This window comes from Amblyomma maculatum, chromosome 5, assembly GCF_055883805.1.
Source record: "Amblyomma maculatum isolate TAMU_Amacu chromosome 5, ASM5588380v1, whole genome shotgun sequence".
Lineage (NCBI taxonomy): Eukaryota > Metazoa > Arthropoda > Arachnida > Ixodida > Ixodidae > Amblyomma > Amblyomma maculatum.
In genome coordinates this window covers 48467131-48481804 of record NC_139348.1, presented here as the reverse complement: position 1 = coordinate 48481804, position 14674 = coordinate 48467131, and the positions used below count along the sequence as shown (strand labels likewise).

The following is a 14674-nucleotide window of genomic DNA, read 5'->3' as shown; positions in this document are numbered from 1 at the left end:
GATATAAGAAGCAGCTTTCCTATACCTTTACATTGGATTTTCGAGGTGATATTCCGTGAGTTTGAATTACCTGGGTTCAATATATCCGAGTTCGACTGTACTTCAATATTTTTGTAGCGAGAGATACATTGACCAGTGTCGCCATTTCGCCGTACCTGTCCGTGCCTGCTCGGTGCCTGTCCAAAAAGTGAAGAAAGAAAAGAAAATGAAGAAGAGAAGAAAGACGACAGATAATTCAGTAGTTGGTAGAGGTAAACGACAAAAGCGAGTTGTTAGGACAGAAGGTTCTTTCGAATATTTTGACAGCGGTGTATCCCGGAGTTCAACGTAGAGATGATGTCATACCACCAGAAGTCTTCTACACCTGAGGGGGAATGGTAAATGACGAGAGGAAAGGGGTGCTCATACATGAAGGAACTACCCTATGGCATAAAGTTGAAATCATAGAGTAAACTACTATGTGCAAAAGCCATGTCTTAACTTTCAAACCGAACCTAACCATAGCCAAGCTAATTTCTCTTGTGTAACTCGAGATTTAACCACAAGCTAAACAACAGTTTTTTTATTCAAATGCATGCCACCTCATTCTGTTATTTTGCATCCCTCATAGCTGATTTCACTCTCGGACTTTATCTCCACATCCCGTATATACCATACTTACCCCGCTTGACCAGAGTGTGTGGTATGTGGATATTTTGAATGTTTGTTGGGTTCTGAATGACTACCAATCACAAATTTCAGATAACCTAGAAAATAACAGTGCGTGAATGAGTCGTGGCCCTAGTGATGCTAACTCACTTTCTAGAACCTATGATGAAAGAGTGCCCATGTTGAAACTCACGAATGTGAAAACAAAGTGAAGCGTGCTACTTCACATGTCCGGTGCTGTTTGAGCAACATGGTGCTTAGTGGCTCAGTGAGACCAGTCAAGGTAACTGGCAGCAGCTACTGCATTCTTTTCTGTATGAACAGAGCTAGGGTAGTAGTGTAGGTGAACATAATCTCACAATGCGGTTTCCCAATGCTGGATTTAGCAAGATCACAAACACAAGGAGTATCACGTCTAAGAGATCTTGTTAGTTGAGAGTAACACAAAATTCGCACGAGCTACAAGCGTTTGTTCTTGCAAGCAACCAAAAGGTTGAAGAGCCACTTAATGCAGAAGGGCAACATACATTAGTCTTGCTCCATGCTGCTGTCCCTAGTTTTCATCTTTATGTGGATATTTTGAATGTTTGTTGGGTTCTGAATGACTAGCAATCACAAATTTCAGATAACCTAGAAAATAACAGTGCGTGAATGAGTCGTGGCCCTAGTGATGCTAACTCGCTTTCTAGAACCGATGATGAAAGAGTGCCCATGTTGAAACTCACGAATGTGAAAACAAAGTGAAGCGTGCTACTTCACATGTCCGGTGCTGTTTGAGCAACATGGTGCTTAGTGGCTCAGTGAGACCAGTCAAGGTAACTGGCAGCAGCTACTGCATTCTTTTCTGTATGAACAGAGATAGGGTAGTAGTGTAGGTGAACATAATCTCACAAACCGGTTTCCCAATGCTGGATTTAACAAGATCACAAACACAAGGAGTATCACGTCTAAGAGATCTTGTTAGTTGAGAGTAACACACAATTCGCACGAGCTACAAGCGTTTGTTCTTGCACTATTTGTTCTTGCAAGCAACCAAAAGGTTGAAGAGCCACTTAATGCAGAAGGGCAACATACATTAGTCTTGCTCCATGCTGCTGTCTTGCCGAAATATCGGGAATTATGCTCCAAAACGCAGGCAGTGCTGCAGCCTCTCCACTGATGTCATGTGCATCATGATGCTTATCCATAAACCTCCACTGTCAACAGAAGCGCTACCTACAATCCACAATTTTATCTGCTTTTCAAAGGAGCAAAGGGAAGTCATCACTAATTACGGTGTTCACACAATCTCACTTACCTCAGAAGGTGATGTCAGTTCTTCTGACGATGCTGTTCCTGATACTGGGGACGTCAGTACGGCCGCTGCACGCAAAGCTGGCATTGCTCCTCTTGCTGATGTCCGGGTAACTCGACCAGTCTGCTGCTTGCCCCTCGTACACTGTTTCGCCGCATTTCGCACAACCTCGTACGGTGGCTGGTGGATGGCAACGCTTGTGAAGATAAAGTTGTCGGCTGTCAGCGGTAGCTTGGGATTTTGTGCCACTGAAAGAAATGAGGAAAGGCACAGCCCACCCCTCTTTCATAGGCACACGTTGAATAAACCTCGTTTGGCTAAAACTGTATTTCAAATAATGAACTTGGCTCGCCTTTAATGTTTTTGTTTTTTCTCAGTCTGAACTAAAATGTTTGAGCCTTTACCACAAGCACCCAGAATAGATCTTGTCTAGACATCATCTCTGGATAGAACATACCGTACTTATACGATTGTAAGTCGACTCAAATGTAAGTCACCCCCAAATCGCATGCCCCGAAAAAAAAACAAAAAAAACGCGGTGGATGCTCTCGACAAGAAAAATGTATTGCCTGGCTGTGCGAATCCCTTCCACTTCTAATCACATATTTCAGAAAATATACGTCGCAAGCTTGGCGGTCTCCAGCTCTGGGTAGCATACCAACTGCATCCCTTGGAATCCTCTTCACTTGGCTACCACCGCCACTCCCGCATAACCCATTTAATACCTTCAAACTTGCAGCCCCCAGCGCAGTTGTTACTTCGGCATAAATGATAGCCACCTCCTTGAACACTGCGCGGAACAAGCACCGAATGCTTTTTTGGCTGGAGAGCCCCTGACAATGCATGTAACCAGCCGTAAAATCAAAAGTGCGAAAACGCAATGAGCACGAACTCAACAAATGATCGGTGTCAGCTCTTCCACAAACCATTGACACTCCGTGGAAATGCTCGTGTCACGTGACCCGACGCGACTAACGTCCCAAGAGGGAGTGTCATCGCGATTTTAACAGTGCCTCTTCCGTAAACTATCAACACTCCTGCAGCTACAGTTTGTGCTGCGCAATAAAAGTTAAAAAAGAAAAATTCTTCCCGAGAGACACACACAGTAACTGAATGTTGCACTTAAAGCCGTAGAGCAAACAAATTTGCCGTAGCCTCCCTCATATGGTTTGTTTTGCTCTTGTTAACAGTACCATGCTTTGGTTTCGATTGTAAGTCGAACCCTCAACTTTGCATTTTCGAATTTTAAAAAAGAGGTTGACTTACAATCGTGTAAGTATGGTATAGAGTGATATCAAATGCGCTGACTACACAAGATAAATACTGCCGCGAAACCTTCAAAACTGAGTTTTTTAACAGCTGCTGGCATGTGCCCTTATCACTGTGATTCTGGCATGCGTATCAATTCTGTATTCTTGGTTTATTAATGCTCAATGTCACGAGATGCACCTTTATCAGTTTCTTTGTCTAGCAACATGTGACGAGATCTGTTTCAATGATTCCGACCAGTCGCGTATGTTTCTACTATGTTCCAGGTTGTGCTAGTAACAGTTTACAACATTATCTAGAGGGTTTGGAGTAGCCTTTAAATTGAGCGTTGATGTGTGCGACAGGCATTTCTTGTGGACGAATTTGAAAGTGAAGCATCGACCACCGAGAAGACTGACACCCGGATGCGCCACTACGAGCGACCACTTCAACCGGACTACTCAAGCCCCAAGCCCCCACCCCAGCGCATCTGCAAGCGGAGAGAACCTTCGGCACCTCATCCGGGAGATCGTGCAGGAGGAGTTCCGTGGATTGCAGCCATCATCGCAACAACCTCAGGTGGCAATGCTCGAGGATGTCGTCCGAGAAGAAGTCAAGCAGGCACTCGGTGTTTCTCAAGTGACCGCTTCGACTGCTTCAGTGCAAGAAGCAGCAGCCATGAACTATGCTGCTGCATTATGTCGTCATGCACCCTGACGTGACTTTCCAAGCCCTTGCCGCTACCATCCTATTCCTAAAAGCTGCCCTTTGGCCCCCCTCCGCCAAACCTACCAACGACCACCAAGCCCCAGGAAGTGCGACACTTGGAGGACTGTGAACAGCTGGCTATTATGCTTCCACTGCGGTGAGGCCAGCCACATTCTACACCACTGCTCATACCGACGAATCGCCTTCCACGGATTTGCAGTCGACGCCCCACGACCCCATTCTAGCGAGCGACCACACAAAATCGACTACCTGCGGAGGGGAGAGTACGCATCGTCAAGTCATCTGCCACGCTCACCATTGCCGTTCAAGGCCCACTTTGAGTCTCCAGGCCAGAGCTATGTACCAGGAAGGCCCCTTAGCCCACGCAGGGGAACTAATTAGAGCAACCTTTGGAGGTGAGGTTGCTCAACGGCGAAAAGACGAAAATCCTCCACCGCCGACGACACAGACATTTCACCGCCGCTCCACACGACGACATCGACGATAACACAACCAGAGTGCAAGCCGACACCGCTGCCCAGCGAAGTAACAACGGTATGCCCCGGCCGTGACCTGAAGAAACGACGGAGCTGAGATCGGACACCAAGACCCACGTGCAATGCGACAACCCGAACAAGCGACCTTGAAGTCGCAGTGATTGCCCTAGTAGACACCGAAGCTGACTATTCAGTCATTAGTGAACCGTTAGCCTCCCAGCTAAGGAAAGTTACGACCGCTTGGGATGGCCCGCTTATTCACACCGCAAGTGGTAACCTGATTACTCCATCGTGACGATGCACTGCAAGAATAACTGTAAATGGGTGTATTTACCCCACCAGCTTTGTGGTCATGCAGCAGTGTGCCCACGACGTGATTTTAGGCATAGACTTCCTAAATGAATAAAGCGCTATCAAGGACCTGCAATCAAAGCTCATTAAGCTCTCTGCAGACAAAGCGATACATGCTACGACAACTGACGCAACACGTCGCTCTAAACATCCTAGACACAGAATTGACCGTGCCACCCCGATCAAGCATCGTAGTCTGCGTGGGTAGCGCAGACATCGAAACCGCTGAAGGCATTGTCGAAGGAAATACGCAATTGCTCTTGGAACGAGGTATCGGGGTCGCAAGAGGCATCGCAAAATTCTGGTGCTGGTAACGAACTTCACCGAAGAATACCGGCATCTCAACAAAGCACGACGATCGCATTTGTCGACAAATTAGCGGACCTCCAAGATGTATCCGCCCTCCATGGCCAACTCCTCATAGACGCACCTGACCAATTTCGTCAGCCCACATTTGACATCAACCCAGCATTACCCCCAGCAGATCAGCAACAATGAGTGCTTCTCGTCATCATCGAAGGTACAACAAACACCACTGGCCAAGCACCGTATTATAACAGATGAACATGCCCGCATTCTGCGCCTAACCTCTACTGCGTATCTTCGTGAGAACACCAAGCCATCCACGAGAAAGTCGATGAAACGCTCCGTGCCGACATTATCCAGCCATCAAACAGCCCCTGGGTGGCCCCAGTCGTTCTGGCGAAGAAGAGACGGGAAACTTCGCTTCTGCGTCGATTACCGCCGACAACAGCATAACGAAGAAAGATGTTTAACCTCTTTCTCGCATCGGCGACACTTTCGACTGGCTCTGCAATGAGAGGTAATTCTCATCAAAGGACCTGAAGAGCGGATATTGGCAAATTGAGGTCGACAAAAGAGATCGCTAGAAGACCGCATTCATCACACCGGACGGATTTTTCGAGTTCAAGGTGATGCCATTTGGCCTCTGCTCTGCATAAGCGACGTTTCAACGAGTAATGAACACTGTGCTGGCGAGCTTGCGGTGGAAGATTTGTCTGATATACTTGGATGATGTTGTCCTTTCCTCTAGCTATGAAGATCACCTAAAAGGCTTCCGACAGTGCTAGAAGCTATCAAGTCATCAGGGCTAACCTTGAAAGCGGAGAAATGCCACTTTGCCTAAGAGGAACTGCGGTTCCTGGGTCAAATGGTTAGCAAGGATGGTGTTCGCCCTGACCCTGAGAAAACGGCTGCGATCACGCACTTTCCACTGCCCATTAACAAGAAAGTCATGCGCAGGTTCCTTGGGCTGCGCACTTATTTTCGACTATTTGTCAGGAACTTTTCACACCTTGCCGAGCCGTTTACACAGCTTATAAAGAGTGACGTAGCTCGTAGCTTTTCGATGGGAAGCACCGCAAGAAGCCTTCGCTGAACTTAAGACGCCTAGTCTCCTCCTGTCCTTGGACACTTTGATGAAAATGCCAAGACTGAAATTCACACCGACGCAAGCAGTTTGGGCCTAGGCACTGTTCTCATTCAAAAGAGTGCCGGACAGGAGAAAGTTTGCGCCTAGGCTAGCCGTTTCCTGTCGAAAGCTGAATCCAATTAATCGACCCAAAAAATTCACACAAAAAAAATTTCACCCATATTTGTATGAGAACCACTCAGGGTTGTGAGCGATCACCACGCTCTCTGCTGGCTTGCTAACCTAAAAAATTCTTCAGGCTGCCTTGCGCGATGGAGCCTGCGCCTTCAAGAATTCGACATCACAGTTGCCTACAAGTCCGGCCGCAAGCACTCCGATGTCGACTGCTTGTAACGAGCCCCCGTTGATGTGCCACAAAAAGAAGACGACGAAGACACCTTTTTGGAACCAGTAAGTACCAGCAGTTTCGCAGAACAACAGCAATCAGATCCTGCGCTGAAAGCACTTGCCGATTACTTAGAAGGAAAGACCGCTTCCCCTCCCGCTGTGTTCAAGCGTCAGCTGTCCTCCTTTGTGTTAGAAAACGATGTCCTTGTGAAGAACTTCGCATCCAACAGGACTGCACACCTTCTTGTTGTGCCTGTAAACCTGAGAGACAAAATTCTACAAGAGTGTCATGATGAGCCAACGGCAGGACATCTCGGCCTTGCAAGCACATTGCATTGAATCCGGGAGAAGTATTATTGGCCACGATTAGCTGCCGATGTCGCCCATTATGTCAAAATGTGCCGTGAGTGCCAGCGACGCAAGACACCTCCGACGAGACCTGATGGTCTACTAAACCCGATACCACCCCCAACTAAGCCTTATCAACAATTAGGAATGAACCTCCTTGGACCCTTCCCAACTTCATTGACGGGAAACAAGTGGATCATAGTGGCTACTGATTACATGGCCCGTTTTGCCGAAGCCAAAGCCCTACCTAACGGTTCCACTGTGGAAGTCGCAAGTTTTTCGTCGACCAAATCCTCCTACGACACGGCGCCCTAGAAGTTCTCATCACGGACAGGGGAACAGATTTTACGGCAGAGTTCATTCAAGCCATCCTGAAGTACAGCCAGACAAGTCCCCGGAGGATAACTGCCTACCATCTCCAGACCAACGGACTTAAGGAGCGAATCAACAAAATGATCACAGACATGATCGCCATATACATGGACGTCGAACACAATACCTGGGACGACATCCTGCCGTACGTGATCTTCGCGTATTACACGGCAGTCCAGAGACGACCAGAGCAACCCCTTTCAAGCTTCTGTACGACAGGGAGCCGATGACGACGCTGGACACAATTCTGCCGCACGTAACCAACGAGGCCAACCTTGACGTCGCCGCTTACCTGCAGCGTGCAGAGGAAGCCCGACGGCTTGCATGGCTGCATATTAAAGACCAACACCGCACCGACAGCCAACGATACAACTTACGACGATGCCACACAGAGTACAATCCAGGAGACCAAGTGCGGGTTTGGACACTGATTCGGCGTCGCAGACTAAGTGAAAAGTTGTTGCAGCGATATTTTGGGCCGTACAAAATCATTTGCCGCGTCGGACTATGAAGTCATTCCCGACGGTATCTCAGCATCACAACGGGGACGCGCACGCCCAGAAATCATACACATTGTAGGACCAAAGGCATATGTGCATTAAAGAATCTGTGGTGTTTAAACTTTGTAGTGTTTATGTTTAAGTTGCTTTGCTTTGGAACATCGAAGCAATGTTTTTTAGTTCAGTTCAGTCGTTCAGTCGTGTTCGACTCTTCGTGACCCTATGGACCATGTCACACCACACTTTCCGGTCTCTCACTATCTTCCTAACATCACATAACTTCATCTGCACTGCTTCGAGGATGCCATCTAACCACCGCGTTCGCTGCCTACCCCTTCGCCGGCGACCCTCAACCTTTCCCAACATCAAATCTTTCTCCAGCGACTCCTCTCTTCTCATCAGATGACCAAAGTAGCTGAGCTTTAACTTTAGAATTTGACCCTGCAATGAGCAGTCAGGGTTTATGGTGTCGACAATATCGACTGATATCGACAATATCGACTTCTGGCAGTCCAAGAAACCCTCAAGAGTCTTCGCCAGCACCACAATTCAAACGTGTCAATTCTTCGGCGGTCAGCCTTTTTCACAGTCCAACTCTCGCATCCATACATCACAACTGGAAGGACCATAGCACGAGTTATACGGATCTTGGTTGGCAGACTAATGTCTCTGCTCTTTACTAGACGGTCAAGGCTAACCATTGCTCTCTTTCCCAGAATGTTTTTTTAAGGGGGGAGTAATGCCGCGAAACCTTCAAAACTGTATTTGTAGTTTTTAACAGCCGCCGGCATGCGGCCTTATCACTGTAATTCTGGCACGTGTATCTTTTATGTATTCTTTGTTTGTTAATGCTCAATGTCGCGAGATGCACCTTTATCAGTTTTTGTCGAGCGAATGTGCCGAGACCTGTCTCGAAGATTCCGACCAGTCGCTAATGTTTGTTAATGTTCCAGGTTGTGCTAGTAACAGTATGTGATGTTATCTAGATGGTTCGGAGCAGCCTTTATTTAGAGCGCTGATGTGTGCGACAGGCATTTCTTAGCTCAACGATCGACAAGCACGACGAGTTTCTTGCTATCGCCGCTGGCGAGTTGCTTAGTTTTTTAGTCAGCCCAATAAAGAGTTTCTTCAGTGCAATCACCGACTCTTCACTTGTGTCAACGGCTTTGCCACCACCACGTGACAATATGGTATACAGTGATACCGGATGCATTGACATTACACCAGATGACTAACTTTTGAAACTAAACTTCCATTTGCAATTTTGCACATTGCATAATCATTTTTCAGTCTTTCTTTAACATATTGTTTTTACATTTGTACCGCTTCCTTTCACAATAAAGCACTTGACATCAGCCTTCATATGTTCAATACTTTTACAAGAGCTGCTCGTACATTAAAAATGGCAAGATTATCATGAATCAAGGAAACGGAGGCACGAAAAACATTATATGCAAAGAAGCAGAAAAGAACATTCAGACACAAACATCCTTCCTCATCTTGACTCTCATTAGAAATATACGTATAACAAGCAGTGGACATTCACTCCGCATGTATATGTGCAATTCAGCATTCTGAGCACATTCTGCAATGGCAATGTATTTTATAGCCCTCCAGAAACTGAGAGCCACTGGCAGGGCTTATTCATCTACATGCAGGTGGTCAGTAAAATACAGTACACTCATCAGACATCAGTGTACATTTTTACATCTTAAAGGTCGAACTTTTGTTTAAAATTAAAGACATCATTAAAAGCAAGTGAAAAATCATTATTTAAACTTGGACTGTAACCACGAAAGGGCAGTATTTCTGACGTACATGTCACAAGTAGCTGGTTATTAAGTAATTCTGCAGTATATACAGTATGGCATAGGTTAAATACACAAACCAAGAATGCAGTTAGGGAATTAGTACAGTTTCAAGGCAGTGATTCATGACATGCTGTTAGGCTCTACGCCCCGACCAGCTACCTTAGGACGTAGAATTTTCCCTCTACGTAACGACAGTTGTGGAGCCATAAAAACTATCATTAAAACCGTGAGTAAGCAGCACAGAAAAATTATGCTGTGGCTTAGTGATGGTTAAGTGGAATTTTTACAACTGCTCTAGGATACAGACCACATGATGTGTGGTAAACGCTAAAGGCAACCAGGTCATGGACAACTAAGACGACTCACTTTTGTAAATAAACTTCCATTTGCATTTTTGCAGCACGAAGTGATCATATTAAAGATTTTTTTATTTTTTCTGTCTGTTACAAATATCATCTTAATATGAGCACTCACCTGTTAATTACTGCTACATGAGCTGCTTGTATTAAAAAATCACCAAGATAAGCTCTACATTATTTCTAGCTGAAAAAGGACGCAATGAATTTCACACCGAAAGAAAAAACACTGAAATAAAATGAAGTGCCCCGAATCTTTGAAAAATAGTAATTGAAATGACCGACCCCTACTTCAGCCGAATTTCACTGGCCACCCGTTTGTTTCCATTTAATAAACATGCTTCACTGAAGGCGTCCATCAAGGGAAGACGAGTTCAGCACATTTAGATTTAGGTGGCTATGTTTTTGTACTTCTATTCTTCCCACTTCTCCACTAGTCCCTTAAACAAATGTTAACTTTAGAATAATGAACACACTAAGGCAGACTACGAAGAAATGAACAATAAACACTTCCAAATATGAGGAAAAGTCCAAACTTACAGTATACACAAACTTCAGGCCTTGACCTCTGCAAGAAAAAAAAGTAAAAAATATTGGCTTTTAGGCAGCAGTCTTTTGACACAGTTGGTGCCCAATTGACAAGTTTGTATGAACATTTCCAGCAAAAACCAGCCTAATCATAAACTTTCACCACAAACAGCTGGTGGGTAGTTCACCAACATCATCTCCCTGCTCGATGAAAAAAATTAAGGCATGTATTCAGACACTGTAGTTTAGAAAATAGTCACAACAGACAACAAGAAGTCCACTTTAGCAAAACCTTTTCATGATCATTACTGCCCAAGATATGTTTACTGCAGGCTGAAAGCCTTATTCAAAGACCTCCAATTAATTTTATATGGCACTGAAATATTCAAAAATAAATTGGAATGACACTTTCAGTGAAGCTGGTACCTTCTGTACTACTTGCTTCATCCCACAGTGGGATGACCATATTTAAGCAAATTATGGCTCGTATGCCGCTTATTTCCTGAGAAGACACTCTGCAGTGAAACTGATATTATCCCTCCACATGTCAACAAAATATTTTTCCAGGGTTTATTCAATGAAATTTCAACGACCTGGGGTTCTTTAATGTGCACTGACATTGCATAGTCAACACCATTGAAAAGCAGTTGCCATGGCCATGGTTTGATGCTGATATTCATCACTATAATAACACGTCTAGAAAAGACTCAATCAGGGGAGCAAGAAGCTAGCTTGGGTTTCCTCATAGAAGGCTAAAAGCCCACCCCATGTTTTATTGGCAGCGCGCGCATGGAACAGCTGCAATGCTGGTGGCCTTCTTGTTAATACCAAAACTTTCCATATATGAACACACTCTGAACAAGTCCCCTGCTGCCCACCTCAATGGCCTTACTAAAAAATAAAAAAAGGCGTCATATGTTGAGTGTGTGCAGGCTACAGCTGCAAGGACGGAGGACAATCCTCCATGACCTTTGGGCAAGGAAAGGTGCATATGCCTACAGCATGCATGTCATTATGCAGCTTTTCACAAACTCCTCTTTTATTCACCTCTCTCATAATCCTACGGAATGCTGACCAGGCAGCATGCATGTGAGTTAGGATGTCACAAAGCAATGCTAACGAAAGCAGCAGTGCAGTCACTATAACAACATTCAGGGGGTAACAAAAATTCAAGACAATGCACCTTCCAACACTTACATGCTCGATTAAGGGGGCTCACCAGTGCCAACATCCACAGAAAATACATGGTAACTTTCAGAAGCTCTAGCGTGTCTAAATACAGTTTAATTTTCATGGGGTTTGTGGCTGTGTTTTCTTCTTTAGGGAATAAAGGAAATGTTCAGGCAGATTTTATAGTTCAGCTTTAATTTTATTTTAAATCAAAAATAAATATTCCTAACAAAATTTTTAGGTACATTAGTCTGCCTTGTCATTTCGTAAAAACAAGAATAAATATCAAAATTTCGTCTTCATTTCCTTCCTTTTTCATGATTATTAACCCTCAATTTTTATCCATATTGAACCTTTCATAAGCATTTTACAGGTTCTGAACGTTGTGTATGTATTTTCTGCGGGGAGTCGAAATTCGTGCCAAATTTAACTATTTGCGTCGCAGCTCCATCTGGTGTCCAACTGTTTTGACAATACTACACTCTACCCCTAACCTCTTGCTTGTCAGTGTTTGAGCATGGATATTTTTCTCAGAACTTGGACAAACTTTACTTCTTTTTGTCCTTTTTTCTAGCATGGGTTGTATTTTGAAAGTATTTTTCCTTTTTACTTCTTGCTGGCCCTTGTCCCCGAAGCCAAAAAAAGGAAGTGCGATGGAAGGCTCAGTCAACAAGACCCCTTCCTGTGCCGCTCCATGATATGGCATTTGCACCGAAGTACAAATATGGCTTCTAGTTTTTACCAGGGCTTTATTTATGAAGTGCAACAACTGAAAGCATGCCTTGCTTGGAGATATTTGCACTCCATCTGTCCCTAGTAAAGTTGAAGTTGGTCAGGTCAGTCAGTAGGCCTCTCCTTGAAAAGTTTGTACAAACCAAGAAAGATCGAATATTTTTCAATTCGTCAGTCACCATAGTGTCTTTAGCTGGCAGACAACTTGTATTGCACTGGTGTGTTGAAATATATGCTAGTAGTTTACACGTCTGTTCAGAAGTTGAGGTCAGACATAGCACATAAAAGGGGCTGTCGCATATCTATCGGTATGTGCACATGTTATCAAGATAACTAGTGCACGCAGCGGTATCTTGCTCTGTGGCATGAATAAAACCAAGACAGTTAGCCATAGAAAGTGCTATTGACAAGAATAGAACATTGTTTGTTACAAGAAGGAAGGGTGTAGAAGTACCAGATGCAACCAACACGTGTTGAAGGAGAGGTCCATTGGAGTTGCTTTATGCCATGAGTTGCTAGTACGTTTCCTTAGCCATTGGGTCTCATTGCACCGTGTGTCTAATAGGTTGTGCTGTCAGTTTGTGTTCTTACCGTGTGGGACCATGCTGCATATTCTTTTGCTAAAAGCACAGTCAGTTCTTTTTAAAGTGAAACTTTAACAATGAACTTTGCTATTCTTGTTTTCCTGCATAATATGGGGTCACTGCGCAATATTTTTGAGAAGAAATGCCCACTGCATCCTAAATCACTTTTTTTTTTCAACTTGTTTTGCCAAGTGATAGAATATATATATATATACACACACATACACATAATTAAGGTTGAACAAAGGTTGTAGGCCTATGGGTGAGCACCTAAGTGTGTAGTGCTGTTGAAACAAAGGGCATTTGTAAGTGTGCACGCGATGCCAAAAAATATATGCGCACCTCTTGTGTGTGTGTGTGTGTGTGTGTGTGTGTGTGTGTGTGTGTGTGTGTGTGTGTGTGTGTGTGTGTGTGTGTGTGTGTGTGTGTGGTGTGTGTGGTGTGTGTGTGTGGTGTGTGTGGTGTGTGTGTGTGTGTGTGTGTGTGTGTGTGTGTGTGTGTGTGTGTGTGTGTGTGTGTGTGCGTGTGTGGAGGGAGTCATGCCTTGCAAACCTGTTGTCGGGCTACATGGTTTTTATTTTAGGAAGGATTGCCAAGGAAGTCGTGGGTTTGTGTGTTTGGTGCCGACCATAGTGACTGCAGGCAAACTTATTTCTGACAAGCAGCTAGCAAATAAGTTCTGGTGATACGTGATTAGCAGAAATAGGAGACAATGTAGCGAGGTTTTCTTGTCGTGAAGTTAGCTCTACTAAACTTCATAACAAGAAATGCACCAATTAGCAGCAGCAGCAGCAGCAAGTTCTACTTGACTTGCTTTGGTGAACTGGGAAAGAATGTCAAATTAGCGCATGCACTGCCACTATGTAATGTAACTACAATATGAGCAGCTCCTTGCCATAGGAAAAAAAAAGATCGCTGTCATAGGCTCAGGTTGCACAGAATGTTGTGAGGTCATTGCTAGGACCTGCATAATAAGCCCACATTTGCATACATGTATCATTTCTGTGTATAGCTTGGCACATAATATGCATTGAATGTTGCAACAACTATCTAGAAGCCCCATGTGCAGTGCAGAAATCTGCCACAACCTTGTTGCCATTGTTGCTCACATTTCTTTGAAGCTGCAAATAACCGAAGTGTGGAAGAACAGCATTGTTACCAACCCAATGCAGGTGTGCAGTGACTCAGGTGGATACAAGTGAAGAAAGGGCGGGACAGGAAAGCAAACAAAACGAACTTTTGTTAGCTTTTGTGCCCATGATACGGGAAGTGGGCTCTTCAGCTTTAATCACCTCGCACCCTTTCTCAAACTTCCCCCTTCACACCTCCACACGAAAAGTGAACATCCGCAATTTCAAAGTCATCAGTGTGTAGGATACTGCGGAAGAATCATCTGCACCCACGTCATGTGTAGCTGCATCAGTCTGCCCTGTAGGGACTTTGGAAACGAAACCAAATTTGATAACTGGATTATGATCGCAGTGGAAAAGCTCCAGCCTAACTTGACACCGCACTTCCGCACGTGGATATGAAGGTCGTGGCCCATAAATTAGCCAGCTAGATCACCTGACATGACACCCAAGGACTGCCTTGTGTGGGGTTGCGTAAAGAAGAGTGTATACAGTGCACCAACTTCCTATAAAATAAGAGAAACCTGATGACAATGCCTGAGTAGGTCATAAGAAAAGCAATAGCACATGCGTACACAAGACAGCAGAGCTGTACCTTTGCGCAAGGTGACCATATT

General features: G+C 44.7%; 1 protein-coding gene across 6 annotated transcripts in view; it reads right to left on the bottom strand.

Moving 5' to 3' along the window:
- The window catches only part of LOC146188269 (uncharacterized), a 219207-nt gene that overhangs the window by 114931 nt on the left and 89602 nt on the right, over positions 1 to 14674 (bottom strand). For all 6 annotated transcript variants that reach the window (XM_084603714.1, XM_084603717.1, XM_084603715.1 and 3 more), the window contains 2 exons: positions 10454 to 10481; positions 1946 to 2190 (listed from right to left, as the gene is read on the bottom strand). In XM_084603714.1, the coding sequence (XP_084459840.1) occupies positions 1946 to 2190; positions 10454 to 10481 (273 nt within the window). The remainder of the gene's footprint in view (positions 1 to 1945; positions 2191 to 10453; positions 10482 to 14674) is intronic.